We start from the raw sequence: 25,749 nt of genomic DNA, 5'->3' as shown, positions 1-25,749 counted from the left end.
ATTCGGATGTCGGGATCGGTTTTTCGGGAGATCGGGCGGGAAAGGTCTGAGCTCAACGATGAAAAAATTTTAAAAATTATTTTTAGCGCGTGCTTTATTTGATAAATTTTTCGGAATGTCACATTCTAGCACTCAAGTTGTTGCTCATTTTATTTTAGTTGTGTAAAATGTATGAGTATGACTATCGTGGACTTATGATCAGGGTTGTGGTGGGCTGGACAAAAACTTTTTGAAATTATAGATCAATCGCTGGATGGATTATATTCTCCATTGTTAAAATTTTAAATATTTTGTGTTTATTGCTCACTGCTTTTATAAAATCTCCTTGTACTATGTTTTTTTAGTTTGGCTCGCGAGCCAAATGAGCTGGCTCGAGCTTTTAGCGAGCCAAGCCGAACTGATCTGCTGGCTCGTTTGTATAACGAGCCGAGCCGAGCCACCTCATTAACGAGCCGAGCTGTAGCGAGCCATATCCAGCCCTTACAAGCACCACCGAGGCGAAACATTTCCCGTGGCCCCCGCATTTCCGTGGACGCAAGCAACGCACAACAAAAAGCAGGGCCGTAAAATGCAAGCCGCGAAACTCGGACGCAACGCCGCCACGAGCAGTGGGGCCCAAAACAACTGTCCCCATCCTAGGCCCACCTGTCTGTCACGGTCTCTCACCGAGGTCGCCTGCTCCCCGCGAGTCTTATCACCCCTGGCCTCGTTCTGATCCACACAAGTAGAGACGAGGCCGAGCACGGCTCCAAACGCAGCGCGCGAGCACCAACCGAACGCACACGCGAATACAACCAGCACGCGCACGAGCTCCTGCGCCACCCAGTGCCATCGCGTCGCCGCCGCGCCCGCCCCGCGCCCCCGTCCATGGCGTCCGTGTCCACGGCGCCGCGCGCGCCGCTCCCCGCGGCCGCGTCCTCCCCGTCCTCCGCGCGGCAGCTGGATCCGAACCCTAGCGGCGGCCGGTTCCTCGCCGCGCGGCGCCTCCGCGCCGTGCGACGCCTCGCCGGCGCGGCCCCCTCGCGGCGCGCGCCGGTGGTCTGGTGCTCCGCGCGGAGCCCCGACGCGGACGCCGGCGGCGAGCGGCGCCGGCGGGGTTGGGACGCGATGCTCCACGACGCGTTCCAGGGCGCCGTGCGGCGGTGGAGCGAGTACGTCAGCAATTACTGGCCCCCAGCGCCCGCCGCGAAGGAGGCAGGTACGGGGAAGAGGGTTGGGAGTTCTCACGAAGAGGACGCGATGAGTGGGGATGAAGAGGAGAGTAAGGCGGAGGAGGAAGAGGGGAAGTGGAGCTGGGAGATGTGGAAGCGGCACTTTGCTCTCATTGAGGAGAGCGAGCGCCTCGTTGATGAGCTACAGGTTAAATTTTATCCATCGTACTTACCTGTAATGCTTCACATGTGGACGTAACCTGCTCACGATCCAACACTGGATTTTTTACACTACTAATCATTTACTGGTTAGCATAAGTATGAATGCATTGTTGAATGGAGAGAAATTTTCATTTATGAGTGGCACCAAACTTGACAGTTGAACCCCTAGAAATTACCTCTGAGGACTGTGCTTGGAACTGGTTAGGTTTTTGTAAAGCTGACTTACCCCATGGAGTGAATATGATGTACATATAATTTGCCGTTTTTTGTTTAGCTTCTGCATTACAGTTTGTGACTTGAGGGGCACAAGTATGAAGAAAGTGCCTAGTGTGGATACTTTACATACTGCATTCACGATAATTAGCTGTTATAAGAAGCCCAGGAAGAACTATTAAACCCACACTCAAATCTGAACAGGCCGCTTGGAAGATAATATTAGTTTTTTGGGATCAAATAAATGTGTGAAATGGATCCAGAGGTTGTTGGATGTATTACATGGACCAGCTTGTAGGCTGATGAAAGGATCATTCACCAAAACAGTTATGTTATCTGTCACCATTCCAATGACCTGTAGACTTTTAACATGTTGTCAACAATACGCTTTTAAAGTTGCAGGCTGAATGCCTGAAATCTCAAACATTGAAAAATAAATTCATGATAGGCTCAATCACACAATAGCTTCACGAACCATGCATGATACTGTCGTTTGAAATCTGTAGATAGAACCCTTATGATTTCAGAATTTTCCATGAAATCCATGGTTGCAGGACTGAAAACTGCCTTTTCTCTTTTGTAATTTCTATCAAGCTGCATACTTCAGCATACAATATTAGCAAAAAGGTCTTTGGTTCTGGTTCATGCCAATATTGCAGCTTATGTGCCATTTGGGTGATGTCTGATGTGGTTTCAAATTATTGAGCTTCTATTCATGTGATATGGAATAGAATTTAAAGTACATGTGGTAGAACTTTATCTGTGTGAAATTGTGAATGGAATGGCTTGCTTGCCTGGTCCACCATTGTGTATGTGTGTATGATTTTTGTGCAGATATCACACTTCAAATATTATAATAGCTCTGTTGTCTATATTGTCAAATCGTCTTGATACATGTATATTTAATTTCAGCTACATGTATATTTAATTTCAGCTACAACTCCGAACTGCTATTTATAGAGAAGACTATAGGAGTGCTCATAAACTGAAGCTGGCTATTGCGGCTACGGCAAGAAATGACACTGTGGGCAGGGCTATCTCTGACTTAAATGTAAGAGATACCTGTTGTTTCTTTATGTTATTACTGATAAATGACACTTCTGATCCAATCTTTGAATTGTCCTCTATACATTAAGCCCTAAGCATATCCCTCTAGACTCTGGTCCTGTGCTACAAAGGGTTGAATGTCAGGCAAAGTTGTTGGCTTAGATGTGCTCCTTCCAGTAAAAAATAAGTGACATTTTAGGATGCCTACCTCCAGACAATTTAAACTTGTTCCCATATTTTTGTGAATACTTAGATTGGATATAGAAATGATATTTGTAGATTTTCTATAAAAGTACATTACTAGAATTTTTATATTGTATATCTAATGAAAAACTTTCCTGAATCTCAAGGAACTAGCCGTAAGATAAAGAGGTGGTATGTTCAAAGTGGTGTTTTTGAGATCTTATCATTATCCAAACCACCGCTTGGTTGCGCTGAAGGGAACAGTAGCTAATAAGTTTGCAGCTGCCTGAAATAACTCAACTTATGGGGGCAACTAGATGTTCTTGCAACCACATATTCTGTTAGCTATTGTCTTTACATCCTCTGTTGTAAGCTGTATCTCATGACACGTCTGACTTCTTGTTAACAGAAGGGTGCTATGCAATACAGCACATATATAGAAGAATCAGTATTAAGGTTTTTTGTTTAGAGGAGCTAAATTGATCCATGATCAATTTGAGAGATTAAGATTGTTATTATAAGATAATTGACTGCTTTTTTGGGTTTTGCAGAGGGCAATAGAAGAGGAGCGCTACAGGGATGCAACATATATCAGAGATCATGTTGGTGCAGGACTGGTCAGTACCACACAGTACCTCTATATCATGTGCCCGCTGCCATCTAAGTTTCTGTAACCTCTTTTCATCCTATTTAATAGATCTTAATTATACTTTCGCAAAAGATGAATATTGATCATGCTTTGTAAATTGTTCACAATTACCCATTTCTACATCTTATTTCTTTCCATCTGTGCAAAACAATGCTATTGCCTGATCTATTAGAGCACATGCAGCTGGGGTGGTGGTCTGGAATTTCTGGAAATTTGTCTGATCCATATGGTCTTATAATTCGTATAAGTGCTGAACATGGTCGATATGTTGCAAGAAGTTATGATACAAGGTATTAATTTGTTGATTACTTATTATTTGTGCATCGTTATGATATTTATTGTTTACGCTTTAGTTTATCATTCCGTGAGTGGACTTTCAGCTCATGTTTATGCTTTTTTTTCATTTTAAGCCCGGGTAAAGGAGGAGGGTTGCGGTAGGTTTGGCGAATCAGCGTAAAAATTAGCCACTCTAATGTATATGAAACCCATAAGAAACTCGTTGGGGCGTAACCCTCTTAGCGACGCGCCACATAGGAACCCGGGTGTGGTGATAAGTGGGCAAGGGCCGGGCCGCCACCCCACCAATGGCGCGTCGTATCGTGACCTGGGTATGATGATAAGTGAGCAAGGGTCGGGTCGTCACCTGAGTGGCGCGCTACATCTACGCCCGGGTGTAGTGATAAATGAGCAAGGGTCTTCGCACTTCCCTCGACGGGTGCGAAGGGTAAGGAAGCTAGCCGAGCCAACTAGGATTCGTATAGGTAGCTGGAACGTAGGGTCCCTAATGGGTAAGTTGCGAGAGCTAGCTGATGTTGCAATTAGGAGGCGTGTAAATATTCTATGCGTTCAGGAGACTAAATGGAAGGGCCAGAAGGCGAAGGAGGTTGAGGGTACTGGATTCAAGCTTTGGTACACGGGGGCAACATCGGGTAGGAATGGTGTCGGTATTTTGATCGATAGGAGCCTTAAGGATGGAGTCGTAGATGTTAGAAGGCGAGGCGACCGGATTATCCTGGTCCGGATAGTAGTTGGAGATTCGGCTGTGAATGTGATCAGCGCCTATGCCCCTCAGGTAGGCCTTAGTGAGAGCACCAAGAAGCAGTTTTGGGAAGATCTGGATAGTTTGGTCAGTACCGTGCCTGTCAGCGAGAAACTCCTCATAGGAGATCTCAACGGCCATGTGGGTGCGACTAATGTAGGGTTCGAGCGGGTGCACGGGGGTTTTGGGTATGGTAGCAGGAGTCAAGAGGGGGAGGATGTTTTGAACTTCGCGTTGGCCTACAATTTGTTGATAGCGAATATCTTTTTTAGGAAGAGAGAATCCCATCTTGTGACCTTTCGTAATGGACAACACTCGAGCTAGATCGACTTTATTCTTGATATAAGGGAGGATAGACGGGATTGCTTAGATAGTAGGGTGATACCTGGGGAGTGTGTTGTCCCTCAACACAAGCTTGTGGTGGCGGACTTTCGTTTTCGAGTACGTGTCCACCGGGACAAACGTGCCAAGATTATGAGAACGAAGTGGTGGAAGCTTAGAGGGGAAGCGGCGCAAACGTTTAAGGAGAGGATGCTAGGTGAGGGGCCTTGGGAAGAAGGAGAAGATGCTGACGACATGTGGCTAAAAATGGCGACATGTGTCCGGAAGGTGGCCTCAGATGTGCTTGGCACGAGTAGGGGAGGCAAACAGGAAGTGAAAGACACATGGTGGTGGAATGACGAGGTGCAAAGGGCTATTAAGGATGAGAAGGAATATTTCAAGCTCCTCCACCTTGACAAGAGTACAGCCAACATCGAGGGCTATAAATTAGCGAAAAAGGCTGCAAAGCGAGCTGTGAGTGTAGCAAAGGGTAAGGCGTACGATGACATATATCAGCGACTAGGCACGAAGGAAGGGGAGAAGGACATTTATAGGATGGCTAGGATTCGCGAGCGGAAGACACGGGACATCAACCTAATCAAATGCATCAAGGATGGGACGGATCGACTTCTAATGAAGGAAGACGAGATCAAGGGCAGATGACGAGAATACTTCGACAAGCTGTTTAATGGGGAGAATGAGGAAACTACCTTTGAGCTAGATGACGTTTTTGACGATACCAACAAACGTTTTGTGAGGAGATTTCAGGAGGCAGAGATCGGGGAGGCTTTGAAGAGGATGAAGGGCGGTAAAGCGATGGGCCCTGATGGTATCCCCGTTGAGGTGTGGAGATGCCTAGGTGACAGAGCGATAGTATGGTTACCTAAGCTTTTTAACCTTATTTTTCGGTCAAACAAGATGCCTGAAGAATGGAGAAGAAGTATATTAGTACCGATCTTCAAAAACAAGGGAGATGTTCAGAGTTGTACTAACTACCGTGGGATTAAGCTGATGAGAGGGTTATCGAGCACCGCCTCAGAAGAGTGACAAGTGTGACCCAAAACCAGTTTGGGTTCATGCCTGGAAGGTCGACCATGGAGGCGATTTTCCTAATACGACAGTTGATGGAGAGATATAGAGAGCAGAAGAAGAACTTGCACATGGTTTTTATTGACCTTGAGAAGGCGTATGACAAAGTACCGAGAAATGTCATGTGGTGGGCCTTGGAGAAGCACAAAGTCACAACTAAGTACATTACCCTCATCAAGGATATGTACAAGAATGCGACGACGTTTGTCCGGACATGTGGTGGCGACACCACTGACTTTTCTATTAATATAGGTCTACGTCAGGGGTCGGCATTGAGCCCTTATTTATTTGCTTTGGTGATGGATGAGGTCACAATGGACATACAAGGTGATATCCCTTGGTGTATGTTCTTTGCTGATGATGTGCTAGTGGACGAGAGTAGAGCAGGGGTAAATAGGAAGTTAGAGCTATGGAGACGCACATTAGAGTCAAAAGGGTTCAGACTTAGTAGGACAAGACCGAGTGCATGATGTGCGATTTCAGCGCATCTAGACATGAGAGTGGAGATGTTAGGCTCGATGGGCAAGTGGTGCCCTAGAAGGATAATTTTCGGTATTTAGGATCGATGCTACAAAAGGATAGCGACATTGATGAAGATGTTAGGCATAGAATCTCAGCTGGCTGGTTGAAATGGCGTCAAGCTTCTGGTGTCCTCTGTGACAGGAGGGTGCCACAAAAGCTAAAAGGTAAGTTCTATAGGACAGCGATTCGTCCGACGATGTTATACGGTGCTGAATGTTGGCCTACAAAAGGTGATATGTCCAGCAACTGAGTGTAGCAGAGATGCGGATGTTACGGTGGTTTTGCAGGCACACAAGGAGGGATAGAGTCCGGAACGAAGCTATTCGGGAAAGGGTAGGGGTTGCACCAATTGAGGAGAAACTTACCCAACATCGGTTGAGATGGTTTGGACATGTTCAACGGAGGCCTCCGGAGGTGCCGGTGCGTAGTGGGGTGCTAAAGCGTGTTGATAAGGTAAAGAGGGGTAGAGGTAGACCTAAACTGACTTGGGACGAGTCGGTTAAGAGAGACCTTAAAGATTCCTTAATCGAAAAAGCTGGGATATCTCTGAGGAGTTAGCTTTGGATAGGAGCGCTTGGAGACTAGCTATCAACGTGCCTGAACCTTGACCTTTGTGTCTTTTGGGTTTCATCTCTAGCCTACCCCAACTAGTTTGGGACAAAAGGTTATGTTGTTGTTGTTGTTGTATGGCTGGAAAGCTCTCATTCATTTCATTTTTACAACTTCATTGGTGTGGAAAAATGCCTAGGAAAATGTGGGTTTCCTACTGAAGTTTGCTCCAGTTTAAGGAGCTGTTGGCATTGCCATATCTGGCAATGGGTCATTTCTGTAGTAATTTCAGACACCAGGAGTGACGATCTTGGAGAAATTGATGGGTGAAGCAGTAGAGATGTGTGTCCGTTTACGATTGACTTGGCCTTGTTGATATATCAATCAGTTACTAAAGCTTATTTTCGAAGAACCATTTGAAATTATTACACTCCATTGAAAAAATGTGTTATGGATTCATAACAATGGAGAAGTTATTATTTTTTTTAACGCAGCATGTCTCAGTATCCCAATCATAAGTCATAAAAAATGTCTTATGGAGTACTGCTTCTGCAAGAACTATTTTATTTTATCATTTGTAGTAGGTGAATTGTGTAGCAAAGCTGCTAGAACAATAACAAAACTGCATGCCTCATAAGTTAATACAATTGGCACCGTAATTTTAAATGTATGTGTTCATCCATGTACATATTATAAATTTATAATGACTCTTATATGATTTCATTTTATTAATGTTGAAAATGGTTACTTTATTGTATGAAATACTTATTTTTCATGGTGCGTGCTAAATAACTTTTCAATATTCTCTTCTTTTTCTTAGGCAACTGGCTTCAGATGGCCATGGTTTTCCTATATTTGAAATATACTTTGCAGAAGCAAATGGAGAATACAAACTGCAGGTACAATGTTTTATGCTTAATATCAGAGAAATAGCATGCAAATATGGAATATCATCTTGGTACAATTCTGGGTGGTCCCTTTTATAGGGAAAAAAATCAAAATCATCTTCAATATAATGGACATGTTACCACTTGCTACTTGCTAGCAGTTTCATGATCAGAATATCAAGTTATCACGTGCTTCTGGAAAATTGAGAGTGGCATCCTTTTATTTCTTTTGATAATGATAATAACACCATAAATAAATCTGTAAGTGTCGTATTGATCAGCTTTGCATATTTTCATATTGGTCAGCGTGATTGGGTCATATTATTCTAGGCCTGTCCATGCTGGCATGCCCATGTCCCTCAGGCTTGATAAAACGTGCAAAACCTGGTTTCACTTTCACTGTTGCTGTATGTTGTCTGGGACACTGTTATAGGCTTTATTCATTCAATCAAACCAACAACCTTCCCATCATATAGCTGCCCATTAGTTCTCGCATGTCAAGTTGTCAATGTCAACAAATCCATGCAATTGAACTCTGGAGTTTGAATTATACGTGGCATGCATGATTTCCTAGATCATATTTCTTCAATTCCCATTTGAAAAGTTCGTTTTGTTTTTTTTAAAGGTATATTCTTTCGTAACTATGGGCAAGGCCATAAGAACTGTTATCTTGTTGACTAATGTGTTTTTATTTCCATCCATTCTCTGACAAGATAGTGCTGATATTTTCAGGCAGTGCATCTGCGACCAGATGATAGTGATTCTGACCAATTGCCGAAGATGTTAAGAGAGAAACTTGGCATTGATAGTATAAACATATCTAGCAGTTCAGTAGGGTCTAAGCATGAAGAATTCGATGGAAGTGTAAACATTGATGATCAAGATAATGATGATAGTAATATTACTGCTGGTGGCCCAGCTGGTTTGAAAAACTTGTCAAGCGATTCAACTGCCATTCCCAGGATTAAAATCTTGAAAGTGGTACCCATGGAAAATGTCAACCAAGACTACATAATCAATATTTTTGATCAAATTTCGGAGGAAGATGATGACCATGATGATTCTGAGGTCGAAAATGAATCTTCACATGATATTGGTAATGGAGATAACACTGAAGGAGCAGAAACAGTTTCTGCAGAAGAGAATGGTGATGAATCTGGAGATGAAAATGATATTGAAGCCTTGATTTCAATTGATTTTGTCAGTGAGAATAACAACGATTATGCTTCCCATTCATCAGCCGCAGCATTTGAAAGAATGCCAGCTAGATTAGAAAGAACAGATCGCTTCTCTTTTTCCTTCTATATTGAAGAATACAATAAAAAACTAGATGCGGGAAAAAGCCAGCAGACTTCAAACAGAACAGTTGGTCTGCATACCAGTCAGCAGGATGATGATGGTTTTGTCCAGCTTGATCGTTTAAAGTTGAGTGGCAGCAACAAGAAACTATCGGTAACTATTTTATTAATATTGTGCTCTGCATTGGCTTTTGATGCCCTTCATTGTGCTTGATTGAATCATCTGACTGAACATCGATTGTTCAGTCTTGTTTGGCTATGATTATCAATGATTCATTGTTAATGGTCTTTTCTGGTTTAATGTCTCTTCAGACGAATCACTCATTATCTGCATGAACATTGAACATGAACTAGAAAAACATCGAACATTACTTTTTATGCTTGAATCCCAGTGAACTTTGTGAACCACATTTCGTTCTGTAAACTATGCCACCTTGTCCTTTTGTTAAGAGCATGGATTTGTCAATTGTCTCGCTGGAAACACCTGCTTTTTTATTTTGCTTTAGTTGTCAGATTGTTAGATCTGTGTCATATTGATAGTGTGGACCCATGATCCTTCATGTCTCTTTTCCGCTTATTCTCACATGCACGCAAACACAAGTATATCATTCAGTTCAGCAATTGAAAGTCATATTATTATATGTGCTTGGAGTAAAAAGAAAATGAATTTTTCAATGGTATTGTGGACTTGCATAATGAAATATCATTTCAACTTATCTTATGCAGATACTACAACTTGGCATCAAACAACATAATAACAAGGTTCAGCAAAAACTGCATGGAGTTACCCACTTCAGTCGTATTCAGGCGCCTATATCTTCAGATCCTCTTAACGGTATATTCTAAATTGTGCATACCACTTACCTTTTCTTGTTCTCAAATACTTTAGAGAGAAAGAGAATTGGCATTGTAAGAAACCATCCCACACACCTTCCACTTGAGCTTTTTCCGGTAGCTTTATCCTCGTTTTCTGCTTTTTTTGGGCATTGGCTGAAAGACATCCTTTGGGCAGGTTTATATGTGACTGCATCAGGAATTGACTCAGAAATTATTAGTTTGCAACGGAAATTTGGTCAATATCGGGAGGATAATTCGTCAGAGGAGCACAGTGACCTACTGTTCTATGAGTATGTTGAAGCTGTAAAATTAACAGGGGACAACCTTGTGCCAGCGGGTCAGGTGTGATGCCTTTCACTCAGTTCTTATTAGTATTACCATGTAAAAAAATATTTAATGATTGTAAGTAATATGTGTGTTCTTGTTTAGCCCATCCCACTTTGAAGGATAGTTGAAACATCATTTTTTATATATTCCTATCCAAATTTGCAGTTTTCACTTACCAATTGTCTGCTATGGATTGTTGTCATCATATCATAAACTCTTTTGAACAATCGTCTGTGTTGATTTCCTTAAGCTTTGAGTAGCCCACTCTCAGTCTAAAGAGTTATTTAATGTGCTTTTTCATTGAAAGACATGATAATTCAGATTGACCTGATATGATTCCTATGCCAGGTTGTGTTCCGTGCAAAAGTTGGTGAGCGCTATCAACTTCCTCATAAGGGAATCATCCCAAGAGAACTTGGAGTGGTATTCCCATAATCTGAATACTGATGTTATCTTTTCACCGGCAAACATCAAACCTTACAACTCACCATGATATAGGTTGCTAGGTATAAGGGACAAAGGAAAATTGCAGACCCTGGTGTCCAAAACCCTCGATGGGTTGATGGGGAGCTTCTGATACTTGATGGAAAGGTAAATTCAGTAAACAAAGTGCATCTTGGGTCCATATTATTTTTTTAACATACTTCTGTTGTGCAACTTGCAGTTCATCAGAGATGGTCCTGTGATAGCTTTCTTTTACTGGACATCAAATTTTCATCTTTTCGAATTCTTTAGGCGGTTGAGGCTTCCTGACTAGTTCCCTTCTAAGAGAAGTAGTTGCAGGTATGCATTTCATCTTGTAGGTTCACATTTCCTCCATTATTGCATCAAAGTATATTAATTTCATTGTTGTGTCTTCCTGTGCTTGCCAACCACCGATATTTTTTTCATGCAGAGGTGATGCTTGTTGATTGTTGCATGCCACCATTGATCCAAATTGGCTTAGTTTCCCTCAGGAAATCTCATAATTTTTCCTAAATGTCATCTTCTTGCTGTCCTGATAAGTTAAAATGGACAAAACAGATCAAACTGAGTAACTGACTTAATTTTGTTTTGACATGAATTGGTGCTGTCATAGGGTAAAGCCAGAACTAAACAAAGTACGGTATTTTTTATATTTATTTAGGATAAATACTATCGCTGTGGTTTGTGATGGAGGAGGCCGGTTGGGCCAGGTCGGGGCGGGGGCGAGATGGCCATGGCGGCGGTGGCGGCGCCGGAAGGGGCAGGCGGCTCCTCCGGCACCTGCGGCTGGGCAGGCGGTGGGGGTGCCAGCGCAAGGAAGATGGCTCAAGGAAGAAGATGAACAGCCACCTTCAGATCTTGATCCAATGGCCAAAAAGTTCGGGTGTAGAGAAGGAAAAAAAATACCCGGGTGCGATATAGAGAACCCCTAAAAAATGGTAAAGCAGGCGCAATGAGCAAAAACTGCTTCTAATAGCTGCATTGTGCCTGCTTTATCATTTTTTTAGTCATGCATGGAGTGTAGTAGGATTATAAGTTTTAATTCAATTTATGTTGTTTCTTTTTCTGCTTGTTTGCCGAGGGTCCTGCTTTTCTCAACGTTTCATTTGTGTAACATTTTCGTAACGTAGATGACTTGACATTAGATTTGCTGTACTTCTTAGCTGGTCATTGCGATCCTCACATGTACATAGTTGACTTTGGCGCCAACTGGAGTCTGGGCTGCTCTTACAGACCCCGAACAGGACTTCCAATGCGGAGAATAGGGCGCTGGATGTCGCTCGAATTTATTTGGCTTGTGCATCCACTCTGAAAATCTGCAGTAAGCGTGAAAAAAGAGCACAAAACAGAATATCTTAATGTCAACATGGATGAGCGGTGTGCATTTCTGCTCAGCTCGTCAACCGGGTCAGGAATTTGACTGCATAAAAACTGCAGTCCCTGTGTTTCGCAGAAAAAGTAGAATTAAAGGACCTAGTAAGGTAAAGTTATGTGGTCACAAATAATCCAAGGTTTTGAGCGTATCTTGGTATGTAAAAAAACAACCTTTTTTTCAGTATGATCAAATAATTGAGCTAAAATTAACAGTGCCCACCCTGACTGTACATGTACTTCAATCAGCAGCAGAGGCGTAGACTGATGCGCAAATGCAACTCAACCCAGACTTGTTAATATATATTGAAGTTTGTTTAACATTTTACGCATTCTATTTTTTTTAGTTTTTGGCCCCTCTGCAACAAGCAAGGGTAGAAAAAGGCTATGCTGTCGCTGAAGCAAGCGGTAACCTACCCTTTCATGTGTCACTAGCGTGCTTGTTTCCCACGTGAACGAGAGAGCTGTACCTATGAGATCCATCCAATGTTTCTCGAAACTGATCGAAAATGGTCTTGTTTTGTTACGTAAAAGATCGTATTTGTCATCGATCGAAATGTCATCGTCCTCGTGGTTTGCTTGCTCCAGGTCTCTAGTTTTGGCTTTGGAGACAAGAGTGTTATTTCTTCTCTGGATTGGGTCAAGGAAGCACTGGAGCTTGATGGTATCTTGGCTAGAGATGCCAATTTGTGTCTTCCCTAGGTCATTGTGTCGGCTTAAAGCTCATCCAATAATTTTTTTTCTCTCTAAAAGACCTATCTATTGCAATGGTTTGATACAATGGAATCTGCAAGTAAAAGACCATTTCAAACATGGGAGAGTCAACACCAGGTGAATACTTCCATTTTTCTAAATAGAAATCGAGAATGCGTTTTGAGTATCCCTTCATTTTTTTTCGGAGGGAGTTTTTAAGTATTTTATTATGATGCGATTAGGACCCTGTTTGTTTTCCCTATCATACCATAGCACACGATTCCTGATAAAAGAATCTCATATGCATGGAGTACTAAACGAAGTTTATTTGCAAAACATTTTCACTGATGGTGCAATTTTTTACGACAAATATAATGATAGTAATTAATCGATGATTGGCTACAGTGATTCTACAGTAACCGTCCTCTAATCGTGCGGTCAAAGGCCTCATTAGGTTCATCTCGCGAAGTAGAGCAAGATTGTGGAGTTAGTTTTGTAAATTGATTTTATTTAGTACCCCTAATTATTGGTCGAAATTTTTATGCTACTTCGGCTAGACGTAACCAAACAGGGCCCATAACCGTCGAAGCTTCAGATAGAGGAAAAATAGGGGGGGGGGGGGGGGGCGCTTCCCGTGCGCCACGTTTCCACAGCCCCCTTCTTCCTCCTTCCCCGAGCCGCGTCAGCGGCAAACGAACCAAACCTTGCGAGAGCTCCCCGTCTCCCTCCCCGCCCCACTAATCCCGGCGTCCCCTCCTCTCACCACGCCGATTCCTCGAACCATCTCCTCCCTTGTATCCTCCCGGCGCCGCCGTCGCCTCCGCCGACGGCGAATCCGCGGGGCCCCGCCCCGAATCCGCGCCGCCCGCGCCCAGATCTCCCCCCTCCGCGCCTCCGGATGTCATGAGCCGCCCCCATTTGCCCAAGGACCCGGCCTTCCCGCGCGCCAATGGGTCCTTGGACGGCGGAGCCCGCGCCGTCGGCGAGATCGAGGAGGTGGGCGCGGCGGCCACCGTAGCCGTCGAGCAGTCGCCCTCGCAGTCCTCGTCCCCGACGGCGTCGTCGCCGGCGGCGGCGATGTCGTCGTGCGGGCAGTACATGCTGCACCGGGTGCGCAAGCTGGACACCCTCGCGGGCGTCGCCATCAAGTACGGCGTCGAGGTAATGCGACGGGAGTGATGTCCTGCTGTATTGTTTAGGTTGTCTGGTTTTAATATTACATTGACGTTGGTATAGTATCAGATGGGGTATAAAACAACAGCATTTTTAACTTGTAGCTGTTCTGGGTGGAACGCCCTTCTATTTCGTATTTTTTGGTGAACTGATTTTGGAATGGTTGGTGTATCCGGATTGTGTAGGTAGCGGACATTAAGAGGCTGAATGGCCTCTCAACTGACCTCCAGATGTTTGCACACAAGACGCTGCGGATTCCGCTCCAAGGGAGGCATCCTCCGTCATCTTACCAGGAGAATGGTTCATTCGAGAGTGAAGAAAGGTAGCTGGAATGTGAATTGTTCATCAGCATGGCTTGCCACATAAACCATGTTACCAGTGTCATATGTTGTGGTGCTTCTGAGCAAGCTTTTTTTTTGTTGATTGATAGTCACTAGTTAATGGAACTGATACAAGTTCACTCATGAAATGCTTAGCAAGGTCAAGGTCAAGCTAGGGCATTAGTGCAAGATCGCTGAGTACATGCAGGTGCATTTCTACTATTGCCATGTAAATTGAAGTGTATAACGTAACTTAAAATAGTAACTGAAATGGGATCTTAGCCTTGTAGTCTCATGCAAAATGTTTCTTGTCATTTCAAGTTTCAGCTGCATGTTTGTTGCCAAAAACTTTTCCACACCCAGGTGAACCTTCACCCTATCACATTAGAGTTGTTTTGATCTTTTGTACTATCGGGATGATTTGGCCTATTAGTTACCAGCTACCACACGCCCCCCTGGAGTTTGATTTGATTTTCTATGGAAGAAATGATTTGAACTAAATATGGATGAACGACGTAACCTTGTATGGGAGCTTTCAGCTGCATGTATTTTTTTTTATTCATGGACTGTAACTGAAGGAGTCTTGAGTCCTTGAATCTTTCTTTACCTTTTTTTTTTCTTTCCTTTTTGCAACATTCACTTTAATCAATTGGGTGGGCATGTAACTTGATACTTTAGGTTCTGAGTGTATGAATGCTCATGTGGCATATTTAAAATGGTCATTAGCATATCTCTTTTGGCAACTTAAAGCTTTCTTCAAGTGACTGCACTATTAGCTGTGAACATGAGTAAATCAACAATTGAGGACCACTATAGGAGCTAAAGGTTCATGTGAACCAACATGTGAATACATTTTTGTCAGCTTGTGCTTACATGGTTGTACAATCACCTCCATCAAGCATTTGTGATCTGCACATATCTAAAATAATGTTGGCAAATTGGTGTGTACTTCAGACATGTCTGAGTTTTTTTTTGGGCGAATTCTACTGTGGCAGTATTTTTAGTTACATTCACCACAAAATACTAGCCTTATTCTCTAGTTGCTGTAGCAACTTGCAAGTTCTTCTTCCTAGCTTATTGAGTCCATAAGGCTCTCCAAGATATTGGTTAGTTTCATTGTATACGGTCCTCTATAGATTAGCGACTATCTTTGATATGTCTACAATATGCCTTACCTGATATAATGGTATTATTGTTTCAGGGAATGTACTCCACGCCTCATTCATGATGATATCTTGGATTCTATATTGAAGACACCAAAACCCAAAGTTTCGCCAGCCATGAGTCTTCTGCAGGGATACTATGGCCTTGCACCACCTCCAAAGAGAGATCAAACAGGTGAAGGCACTGAGATGGCAGTCTATAGAAAAGGAAAATCTGCGTTTTTGGATGTTGAGCCATGGCTGGAGCCACCAAATTCCGACCCGTTCCCTCTTCAGAATAGGAAAACTAGAAGCTTGGCGATAGGTTCTTCTCTTATTGATGGTGATACTGACGAGAATGGTGATAGTGAAAGGTTGATAAGGCGGCGTCAGAAAGCTGATGGTGAGCTGTTACCTAGGGAGGAAAATGGTGGTGACTTCCTAGCAAGTGCTGGGAAAGGATTGGCACTAAGGCCGAAGTCGAGTAGTCGACCAGACATGAACAAGAGTCAGCAGAACCTTTTTGCAATGGCAGAGCCTTTGTTTAGCAATGGTCTGCAAACTGTAAGGAAATCATCCAGCACTCCAGAGTTCCAAGAGCCAGAGAGCAGCACCAGTTCGTCCATATGGTCAGCGAGCAAGTGGAGCATAAATACAGATGCTTTTGCTCTTCCTCTCCCCATCCCTCGCTTTGACAACATCCCAAAGCCAATTGCTGCTTGGAGAAACAAGGCGGCTCGCGATTAATAATGTGTTATATCCTGGCCATGTGCATTATTTTTCCCTGAAGTCCAGGGGGTCCAGAAAGTGTCCATGAAGGAGCTTACAGCTTAGGTTGACACCAGTCTTCACAGCTGCGGAAGCAAAGCAGGACCTAGGCTGGTTCCTTCTACTTGGAACATACTGAAGATCTGATGCATCCATGTTCTCAGATGTTTCTAGATTAGGTTTACATGGTTCTCATGTTATATTGGACATGGTGCGCCAAGAGTAGCAGCATTAATATTCTTCATATAAATTATAGATGTTAGATGACATAGAGGAGACTTCGATATTTGAGGGGGATATTCTTTTGTACACAATGAGATAATGTAGAGGATCAAAGGGCGGTTATATATGTGCTGTATGTGTGATCCCATACCCTAATATAGAAGAAATTGGCTTTGTTTAACTTAAGATTATAGTTCCTTTTTTTTCTTTCCCTTGTGCGTGTGTTTAGGTTCCCAATTCCGTTGCGAATACCGTTCTTTGCTTGTCAGTCCATGTGATTAGTTTGCTGCTTTGGCTACTGTCTGGCAGCGCGGTCTTCCAGTTCAGGCTCCGCCACAAGTTAAAGCTTTCTTTGCTCTTGCCATTACCTCAGTCGTTGAAAACAGAAAAAAAAATACATTTTTCTGGACTGACAGGTGGCTGCTAGGACAAAGATTGGATCAGACTTACCCTCACTTGTTTGGGGCAGTAGCAGCCAAAGCAAAGAAAAGAACAGTGCATGATGCTCTTGATGATAACAGATGGATTTCTGACATAAGAGGTGCTCTTACAATTAAATGTCCTAATTGATTATCTTCACCTGATGTGGATGACACCCACATTTGGCAGTATTCTGCATCTGGCCAATACTCTACAAAATCAGTATATCAAGCTTTTTTTTGTTGGAGTTGGAAAGAATTTGGAAGAGTTGGGCACCTGGCAAAATTCTTCGTGTGGACGGCAAGTCGGCAACACACAGAAAATGTGGGACAGCTGATAGCCTTGCAAAAAAGGGACTTCCCCACCCTGCAGTTTGTCCTCTTTGTGATCAGGTTGAAGAAACTTTAGACCACTGACCACCTTTTGATCGCTTGTGTTTTTTCCAGTCAGTTTTGGTTCAACTTGCTGCAGAGCCTTGGACTGCAAGCACTTGCCCCAGGTTTGGATGATGAGATCTTCGATGATTGGTGGGACAATTTGAGCAGCAGGTTGTCTGGTCAGATCAGAAAAGGAGCTAACTCTCTAGTCATTTTCGGAACTTGGAATATGTGGAATCACCGAAACTGCAGGGTCTAAGAGAACAGCATCCTGACCTGAACAGCATCCTGTCAACCACCAGGGAGGATCTGCAGCTTTGGTCTATCGCTGGGTCTAAGAGAATTTCGTCTGCAGCTTTAGGGAGTTTTTTGTTTGGTCAAATTTTGGTCTTCCTGGGGGGGACTATAATCCGTTGGAGGTACCTCCTTCTTTCTTTTTAAATATAATAATGTGTAGTTCTCCTGCGCTTTCGAGAGAGAAAAATTGTCTGGCAGCGCGGACAGTAGTTTTCGTGCACTTCTTTTGCAAGAGCGTGCAAGCCCAACCATTGTCATGATATATTGCTATCCTCCGAAAGGAGTAACATAATGAAAGGGTTGCTGCCCTCACCATGCACCAGCAAAGCCATTCTCGGCCGTTAGGCCCTTTGTGAGGCCCTTTTGCAGTTCTCCTGATTTGATTACCTCTTTGCATATCAATTTGTTTATAAATTTGTTTGTATTCTCTTCTACACCCACTTTCTTTGGGCTTATACAGACTTCAGGTGGAAGGACCTTCATTCAAAGGATCATCCACACTGCCAATATGTGAAATTTCATGAGAGATTTAAGTATATAGATCCGCTCCTTGAAGGTCGTAGTGTTTGGCAAGCATCCGATAACTCTTACTTCCTCTGTTTCAAAAAAGACAAGTCATTCTAGAATTCAAAATTTGTGCTAGAAAACAAGTTTGTGCATGTGGATGTTAGAATTAATTACACCAAATATAGGTAATACATAGAGGTAAACACGGTAATTTATTTTACATTCTCGTTAATTTGTTCTAAAATTTCTAGAATGACTATTTTTCCTCGAAAACGCAGGAGAGCTGCGTTTCATTGTATTAGGAGAATGATGGAATAAAGTTTCTTACAACAACGCGGAGGGCTAGCACTCTCACAACAAACTAAAGCACGCGGTTGTGATTTACAGAAAAGATAAGACAGCCTAAGAGGGGTAGAGAGAGAGGACCAAAAGACTACTGCATCCTAACCATCTCTACAAGGTGCTTCGCATCAGCATGCAACCATGTCCCATTTTCTCATGGACGGTAAGAAAATTTCTAGAATGATTTATATTTTGGGATGGAGGGATCTTGTATTTTCTTTCCTTTATATTTTGATTATCTCTTGTACTTAAATTTTATTTCATTTTAGTGAAATAAGATGCTCAACATTTTTTGAAAATAATAAAACTACTTTTATTCATATAACCCCACCAAAATATTATTTCTATCCAAAGTAAAATCTCCCTGACTTGGACCAAGTTTTATACACATATATCAACTTCTATAACACTAAGAACAATACACTATTAAGATATAGTATTTCATGTGAATTTAATGGAACTAACCAGATATAGTAATTTTCCTTCCTTTATAGTAATTTGAAATAGAAAATTGATTTAGTATAAAAAATTAACTTTGAGATGATTTTGAGGAATTCCTTTTCCACCGCCACATGGGAGGAACTCAACGAAAGCCTGGGCGCGTGTCGCACCATCGTCCGCCGGTCCCTGGCTTCGCTCCCCAACCATCCACAGTCCCTCTCTCCACAGGCGGCCACGCGTTTCCCCACCTTCGGGACGAAGACGAACCTTCCCGATGGCGACGCCGAGCTCCACCCCAGCCGCCCCCGCCGCCGCCGCTTCCGTCTCGCGCCTCTCGCTACTACGCCCTTCCCTACACCGCCTCCGCTTGTGCCCAGCACCATCGGCCGCCGCGGCCGCGGCTTCCCCCATTTCCCTGAGGCCGGGCTGTCGTCCCTCGCCCAGTATCCGCTGTCGAGCCGCCGCCGGGCCGTCGCCGCCCTCCTCCGAGCCTCCTCCTCCTCCGTCTGGTAAGCACGTTGTTTCGTATTCATTTCTCCTTCCGTTTCTGCAACTTTTCATCTCAAATGGGCTGCGAATAGTTTTGCTATAATTGCGCAGCCAATCTGAATCATTGACATGTGGGTGTCAAATTATGAAAGGCTCACGAATTGTGACCCAAATTCTAAAATTTCTTCAATTTGTTGACTGATCAGGCGTTTGAACTCGGTGCTGGGGCTGGGAATATCTGTTTTGATGTTTGGCCGTGGGACATCAGCGTAGAGTGCGCCACACATGTTTGATGTAGAGAATTGGGGATTGAAATGAACTCGGTGGTTGACTATGGTAGAGAATTTTTTGGGGGAGAAGTGTGCGCATAATTTTTTAAGTAATCAGGTCATCTAATTAAGACTTGAGTAGATGAGAAGCGGTGACTTCACATCAAGTAAGTTAATGCAAAATTCATCACTTGTCTGCTGTATAGAAGGCAATACTCTTATTACTATACGCCCTAGAGGGGGAGCGACGGGAGCAGTCGGACGCTCCCTGGGCGACACGTGTCCTGGAGAAGCCCGACGCGGGTCGTGGATTTGCCGCTCGCTCCTTTCCCCGCAACGCCGCGCCGCGGTGACCTGCCGCGCCTTGCTCCTCTGATCCGCACGCACGCATGGAGCTCGGAGCATGTACCCGCCGCCGCACAGGCCTCCGCCACCGGAGGAGGGAGGACGAGGGGGTGGAAGGCCGGCCGTCGCAGATCCGCCATGCCTTGCGTGGATCCGGCCGCCGCGCATGGCCTCCAGCGCCGCTGCCGCCATGGGAGGGGGCGGGGGGAGGGCCGGGCACCGCAGCTTGGAGCCTCGAGGAGCTGGCGTCGAAGGAGAGGGAAGGCGAAGAGGAAGGGGAGGAGAGGAGAGGAGAGGGAGGGAGGATCCGGCCGCCTCCATGGCTTGGAACTCGGCGCGCCCGGATCCGGCCACAGCCGGAGCTCGCCACCTCGATTCGCGCCTCGCCGGCCGCGCCTGCTCGCCGGCACACGCGGGGCGGGCAAGCCGGGGAGGGGAGGAGGCGGCGGAGGACCCGAATCCGGCCGGCGCCGGAGCTCGCCGCCTCGATCCGTACCTCGCCGGCCGCGCCTGCTCGATGGCGCGCGCGGGGCGGGCGAGCCGGCCGGGGAGGTGAGGAGGCGGCGGAGGAAACGAGGCGCACCGGCCGGGGAGGTGAGCAGGCGGCGGAGGAAATGAGGCGGAGGCAGCGCTCGGTGGGAGAGAGAGAGAGAGAGAGAGAGAGCAGAGAGCAGAGAGAGAGTGGGAGGGAGGGAGGGCGGCGGTGGGGGAAAAGGAGAAAAAAAACTGATAAGCGGGGTCCGCTGCTGGTAATTTGTATAGAGTAAAATAGAAGATTAATAGAGGACACATATCAATTATTTTGCTTTACATTTTTAAACGCGCGCGGCGTAGCGCGCAATTGACCTAGTTGTATTCAACAGTCGCCAAAGTTGTGACTGTCCTATGACCATTGTAGAGCTTATTTGAATTAAGGTTCACTGTCATTTTTGTGATCTTTTTGAGTTATTTTTCTTTGTTTCCATGCCATTATTGCCATGCTAGTGCTTGTAGTAATCCATTGATTTAGTAACTAGCCAATAGCCCTATGATCGTCCTTGTCTATTCCTTTTTCTTGTTCTAGTGAAAACAAGACAGTCCTAGAGCAAGCAAGCTCATCTTTGTGCTGTTACTGAACATGACGACTTATGGAACACATATTTCTTGAAACATCCTTATCCCTCTTGGTAATAGTATCCTATTGGTTGTTGGCTTCATGGTCTGATACACCCATTCATACATATTTCCCTTCCAGTTCCAAGAATACAATGTACCAACAGGGTATTGCTGTGAACCATTGAATTTGACATTATGAGAGGAGAACTGTGAAAGATAGTCCGAGCTTTTTGATGGAGTACATAAATTGCTAAAGATGGAGTTATAACTCCGAGCATATAATTAATTTTACTTCCCTTTTGACAGGTTGGCAAGAGAGGCTGTCAAGGTTGCAGGATAGAGCACGGATATTCTTTGCAGTTCTGTTCTGGATGTCATTGTTTTTCTGGGGAAGTGCCTGGGATGGAAGTAACAATTCAGGAGGCAAGAAGAGCCAGCGATTTCGAAAGAAATCAAAGTGAAGATGCTCTAGGATTGACATTTTTCTAGACATATATCTTCTATTCAAGGACTGATGAATGTATAATGATGCGTAGTGAGTGTGTAGGCATAGAAAGCTGTTGTTACATGGTTGCATTTCAGCAACCATTGCCCTGAAGGAAATTACTTGATCGTGTTAACGTTTTGTGTATATTGCCGATTATTGATATAGAGATATGGGTGGCATTATAAAGGATTAAAAGAGACATGTATGCATGTTCCTTGATTTTGTTGGTATTTATTCTGGCCGCAGAATTGCATGTCATACAAAGTCTTGAAGTCAGTGGCCGCGGAGTTGGGTTTTCATCTCACAATTATGTTTCAAGCATGTATACAGTCCTGACCATCATCATGACTATTTCTGTGTCTATCAAAGGTTTTTGTGCAAAAGTTGTTGATCCAGAAGCTTCAGATCTTATTAGAAATTTCCATTATATTGGAACAGTCACGTACAACGTTAGGATGTATCACACAAAATGACACACTTGACCCACTGGATTAGGTTGACAGATGTGGCGACAAGCACTAAGACGGTCGTTTTTTAGCTGCACAACATTCGTTGTGATTATCTTTTCTTATCCAGGACTTATTAACATATTCGACACATATAGGGCTCACTGGACAAGTGTTGTCAGGAATAATACACGGGTGTTCCTTTTTCTAATGAAAATATGGGTATTTCTTCTATGTTCTAGTTGAGCTTAATCCCGTGTTGTTAATTGTTATGATGCTAACACATCCTTGATAACACAATCCCTGCAATCAATTATATTTGATACAGAAAACACAAACAAAATCTCGATTCTCATTACAAAGTGCATCCAGAACAGGATACAGTACCTCCTTTTTCTTTAAGTCAAAGTCGCGTGGGCTGCCTATAAAAAAAAGTGCGAGGACCAATTTGCTTCTTAATCACTATTTTCTAATTTGATACAAACTCTTGAGTTTTAGACCTTTAGATCTTTATAAACCCAAAGGTGTAATTTCTTCTATTTTCTAGATTAACGTGAAAATTTATAGGCCCTCTCAGCGAACGTGGTGGCTTCTTTAACATTTCCTTATTAGATGTATTTGATTTGGACTCTTTGGTCGACTGCTATTTTCTTATATTTTTAGTTTGAATTTAGCTCTTACTAATAGTAGCTCCTTTTTGTCAAGTCCTAATTTTTCTTATTTTTATGATCCCTAATTTAGCTATTTATTAATTATATTTGACATGCATTCTTTGATTAAGTCCTACTTTTTCTTATTTTTCTAACTTCAAATTTACCTATTTACTAATCGTATTCGGTATGAACTCAATGGTCATATCCTAATTTTTTATTTTTAAATTTTTAGTTTATATATTTATTATTCATACTCGACATGGACCGTTTAGGTTAGTTTAGACCCACTACAAGAGATTTGACTATCCATGATGATCCATTATCGTCACAAAAAATATGGGTTTTCGTCATAGAAGCTTAATAGTGACATTTAGCCTGCGTCATGAGAATCGTCACAGAACGACCGTCACAAAATAGTATTGGTGATGTTCTTCACAAAATCGTCATAGAATGGAACTAGTTTGTGACGATTCACTTATCGTCATTAAAACATACTTTATGACAATTTCTATAACATCATGTAATATATTTTATGACGATTACATTATCATCACTAAATTTATACATTCTATGACGATATTTTTTATCATCCAATATCACCAAAGCATCACAAATCCTCTGCATACATAGCTATTCTGTGACGAAAATATCTCCACATTGTCATAAAAGGTTATCCAAATACACGTAGATGACAAATGAAAACCATTCAAAAGAATAAATATATATATTAGACAATCATCCTAGAATTCTTTTACTTATACAAGACCAGCACTTGGTCACAAGTATTCACCACCATATACAAATAAATATACACAAAAAAGACAGTGTGAACAAATGATCCTAAAGATGGTGGCCGCAATCATCGTTTGCCGTAGTTGATTCCAGTGTGCAGCTAACGCAAACATGGTTGACCACTGATGTTGACCATGTGAATGTCGACACTCTGCATGGTTTTCCCTGCTCACACAAACATGAATCAGTTGCCTGTTTAGATACGTGAAAAGACAAGAAACCACAATATAGCTGTAACATGGTTTCACAATCCACCGCTCCTTTGAAAAAAAAAGATATCTACTCTAATTAAGGACATGAAAAGCTGTATAGAAGTCACATAAATTGATTTTCAGATGAGATAAGCTTCAACTGAAGTAAATCAATGGAAGCCAATTGGCTTGACAGAACATCTAGCTTCACGACATGTCACATTAATGATGCCTTTTAACTAATATGTGAAATTTCTTTCAGTCATCAGAGAGGAGATTAAGGAAATGCATCTATGAATTCCTAAGATTTGGGGCATCTCACGCACATATGGCATCTCAGTGAAAGAAGCAATAGAGATTTGGGGCGAATGGAGTGATTGTTACCTATAAGCTGCCGGCGGTGCTTGAATCGTGGACAAAGTCAAGGGCAGCTTGGATTGGACATGACCCGAACTCCAAATCCTGTCACAGGGAGAGAGCATATCGTGACTCATGAGCCAAGAAAGAAACTGGATCTAAATTAAAGATCGAAATTAGTTGCAATGGATTGGGGGGATTGGGAGAAGTTGAGCACCTGCTCGGCGGCGTTCCTTGCGCCCAATGTAGCCATCCGCCATGGCGTGCGAGTACTCCGGGAGCCCGGCCGTGTACCCATTCTTGCCGCTGCATATGGCCCCAGCAAGCAGTGTGCGCACCTCGCCGTAGTCCGCTCGCATGCTGTGCTGCGCAACAGGCTGAGGCTGGCGGTGATGGAGGCCAGAGCGATGAGGCAGGCAGAGGGCACCACCCCGCTGCGTGCGCCGGCGCAGCGGCGCTACGCATGGAACTTGGGGAATAGGCCAGGCGCTTGGTTCTTGGTGCTGGTGGTGTGTGGTGCTTGGTTCTTGGTACTGAGGAGGGAGAGAGAACAGACGAGGGAGAGACGAAGGGATAAGAATGGAACGTGTGGACAGGAGCGCTTGGATTCCAAATTTTGAAGGCCGCGCGCGCGCAGGAGATAGCGGGGGTATTTTCAGTTCTGACAGATGGAAGGTTGGCCGCCAAAACTTTCAAAATAAAAATTTGGCCGCCAAAATTTTAGGTGCCGAATGTAGTATGTCTGGCTTTTTTATCTGAAAATAATATGGGACTCATATTTTGCCTAAGAATTTTGCTATTAAAAAATATTTGAACTAATAATCACCTTGTATCACAAAAATATTGAACTACTAACAAATTAAATGATTCTATCAAATAGACCTAGTGAAAAATACTAATAAAAAAATTGAACTAATAATCACCTTGGTGTGTTTGGATCTATGGGTTATTTTTTAGCCCACCCCCGAATAGCCAAAAGGGAGCCAAACAGGAGGGCTATTTCATTTAAGGGCTATTTTCTTGAGTTAAACTTTAGCCCTCAAAATAACTCTCGACTATTTCTCCGAACAGGGCCCTTGTATCAATGTAGCTTGCTAGTCAATATGATAACTATGAATGTACGCTGTCAGTTAACACTAAATGGGATTACCTCTTTCGTTTCATTTTTAAAACTTTTTTGGGACCTTAAAAAAGATGCATGCACCGTAACCATCCCTACCATCCTAGAGTAGCCGCTATTGCTCGTCGTTGCTCGCACACATATGAAAGAAGTGTGTCCTTTTGAAAATAGTATTATTGAGTAAAACTATTAATAGTCTTTTTTATATAAGCAAACATATGAAATAAGGTTTTGTTATATTTTAGTGTGAAGAAGTAATGTTAGCTCTTAATCATATTGAGAGGGAAGACTAGGACTTCAAAGGTGTACTCTCCCTAGAAGGCTAAATGAAGAATAAGTTTACGATGTTTGGTATTTAGTGACGAACCTACATTTATCATGAAACAAAAACGTCACTAACTATTTGATATTTGACGACAAATTTGTCATATCGTCATTGATTGTTGCATCTTTTGTGACAAAAATTCATGTTCGTCATTAAGGTACTCGTCTACCTTAGATTAGTGACGATATTGCTTAAATCATCACAGAATGGCAGCTATTCTATGACATTTTCGTTTTTCGTCATTTAGATTTTCGTCACGGATACTCATATTTCTTGTAGTGACCGTTAGATCTTCATTATTAAAACTA

At 43.2% G+C, this 25,749-nt stretch overlaps 3 protein-coding genes and 1 long non-coding RNA gene across 8 annotated transcripts; 3 read left to right on the top strand and 1 right to left on the bottom strand.

Annotated features, from left to right (window-relative positions):
* The first annotated feature begins 754 nt into the window (after positions 1-754).
* Positions 755-12,472, top strand: LOC120690623 (protein EXECUTER 1, chloroplastic-like). Of its 5 annotated transcripts, none has more exons than XM_039973341.1 (12): positions 755-1,359; positions 2,521-2,637; positions 3,368-3,433; positions 3,649-3,755; positions 7,806-7,884; positions 8,605-9,324; positions 9,897-10,005; positions 10,183-10,349; positions 10,683-10,757; positions 10,833-10,925; positions 10,999-11,117; positions 11,966-12,472. In XM_039973341.1, the coding sequence occupies exons 1-11, from the start codon at positions 868-870 to the stop codon at positions 11,089-11,091; spliced, it is 2,118 nt and encodes a 705-aa protein (XP_039829275.1). In that variant the 5' UTR covers positions 755-867; the 3' UTR covers positions 11,092-11,117; positions 11,966-12,472. The 5 variants fall into 5 exon arrangements, with proteins under 5 accessions (XP_039829275.1, XP_039829276.1, XP_039829277.1 ...); XM_039973342.1 differs by having other exon boundaries at positions 11,963-12,472; XM_039973343.1 differs by lacking the exon at positions 11,966-12,472 and adding an exon at positions 11,510-11,954.
* A 1,011-nt stretch (positions 12,473-13,483) lies between these two features.
* Positions 13,484-16,692, top strand: LOC120690624. Its single transcript, XM_039973345.1, has 3 exons — positions 13,484-14,024; positions 14,222-14,358; positions 15,558-16,692. The coding sequence occupies exons 1-3, from the start codon at positions 13,767-13,769 to the stop codon at positions 16,243-16,245; spliced, it is 1,083 nt and encodes a 360-aa protein (XP_039829279.1). The 5' UTR covers positions 13,484-13,766; the 3' UTR covers positions 16,246-16,692.
* A 2,347-nt stretch (positions 16,693-19,039) lies between these two features.
* LOC120690621 (guanine nucleotide-binding protein G(s) subunit alpha isoforms XLas-like) lies at positions 19,040-21,776 on the top strand. The gene is made up of 2 exons (XM_039973339.1): positions 19,040-19,381; positions 21,377-21,776. Exons 1-2 carry the CDS (start codon positions 19,147-19,149, stop codon positions 21,529-21,531), a joined length of 390 nt encoding a protein of 129 aa, XP_039829273.1. The 5' UTR covers positions 19,040-19,146; the 3' UTR covers positions 21,532-21,776.
* Positions 21,777-23,292: 1,516 nt separating this feature from the next.
* Positions 23,293-24,552, bottom strand: LOC120690622. Its single transcript, XR_005681845.1, has 3 exons — positions 24,214-24,552; positions 24,024-24,101; positions 23,293-23,613 (listed from the first exon to the last, which is right to left on the bottom strand). It is a non-coding gene; the product is annotated as an uncharacterized LOC120690622 (long non-coding RNA).
* Between the last annotated feature and the right edge of the window lie 1,197 nt (positions 24,553-25,749).

The sequence above is a fragment of the Panicum virgatum genome, chromosome 9N, assembly GCF_016808335.1.
Source record: "Panicum virgatum strain AP13 chromosome 9N, P.virgatum_v5, whole genome shotgun sequence".
In the NCBI taxonomy this organism is placed as follows: domain Eukaryota; kingdom Viridiplantae; phylum Streptophyta; class Magnoliopsida; order Poales; family Poaceae; genus Panicum; species Panicum virgatum.
Note: the sequence above shows the minus strand (reverse complement) of the source record. Positions and strands in the feature narration are given on the sequence as shown.

Coding starts and splice junctions, on each gene's coding strand:
- LOC120690623 (XM_039973341.1), top strand. CDS start 868: ATGGCGTCCGTGTCCACGGCGCCGCGCGCGCCGCTCCCCGCGGCCGCG. Junction 7,885..8,604: donor ATGGAGAATACAAACTGCAG/GTACAATGTTTT, acceptor TGATATTTTCAG/GCAGTGCATCTGCGACCAGA. Junction 10,758..10,832: donor TCCCAAGAGAACTTGGAGTG/GTATTCCCATAA, acceptor ACCATGATATAG/GTTGCTAGGTATAAGGGACA.
- LOC120690621 (XM_039973339.1), top strand. CDS start 19,147: ATGGCGACGCCGAGCTCCACCCCAGCCGCCCCCGCCGCCGCCGCTTCC. Junction 19,382..21,376: donor GCCTCCTCCTCCTCCGTCTG/GTAAGCACGTTG, acceptor CCCTTTTGACAG/GTTGGCAAGAGAGGCTGTCA.
- LOC120690624 (XM_039973345.1), top strand. CDS start 13,767: ATGAGCCGCCCCCATTTGCCCAAGGACCCGGCCTTCCCGCGCGCCAAT. Junction 14,025..14,221: donor CCATCAAGTACGGCGTCGAG/GTAATGCGACGG, acceptor CGGATTGTGTAG/GTAGCGGACATTAAGAGGCT. Junction 14,359..15,557: donor TCATTCGAGAGTGAAGAAAG/GTAGCTGGAATG, acceptor TTATTGTTTCAG/GGAATGTACTCCACGCCTCA.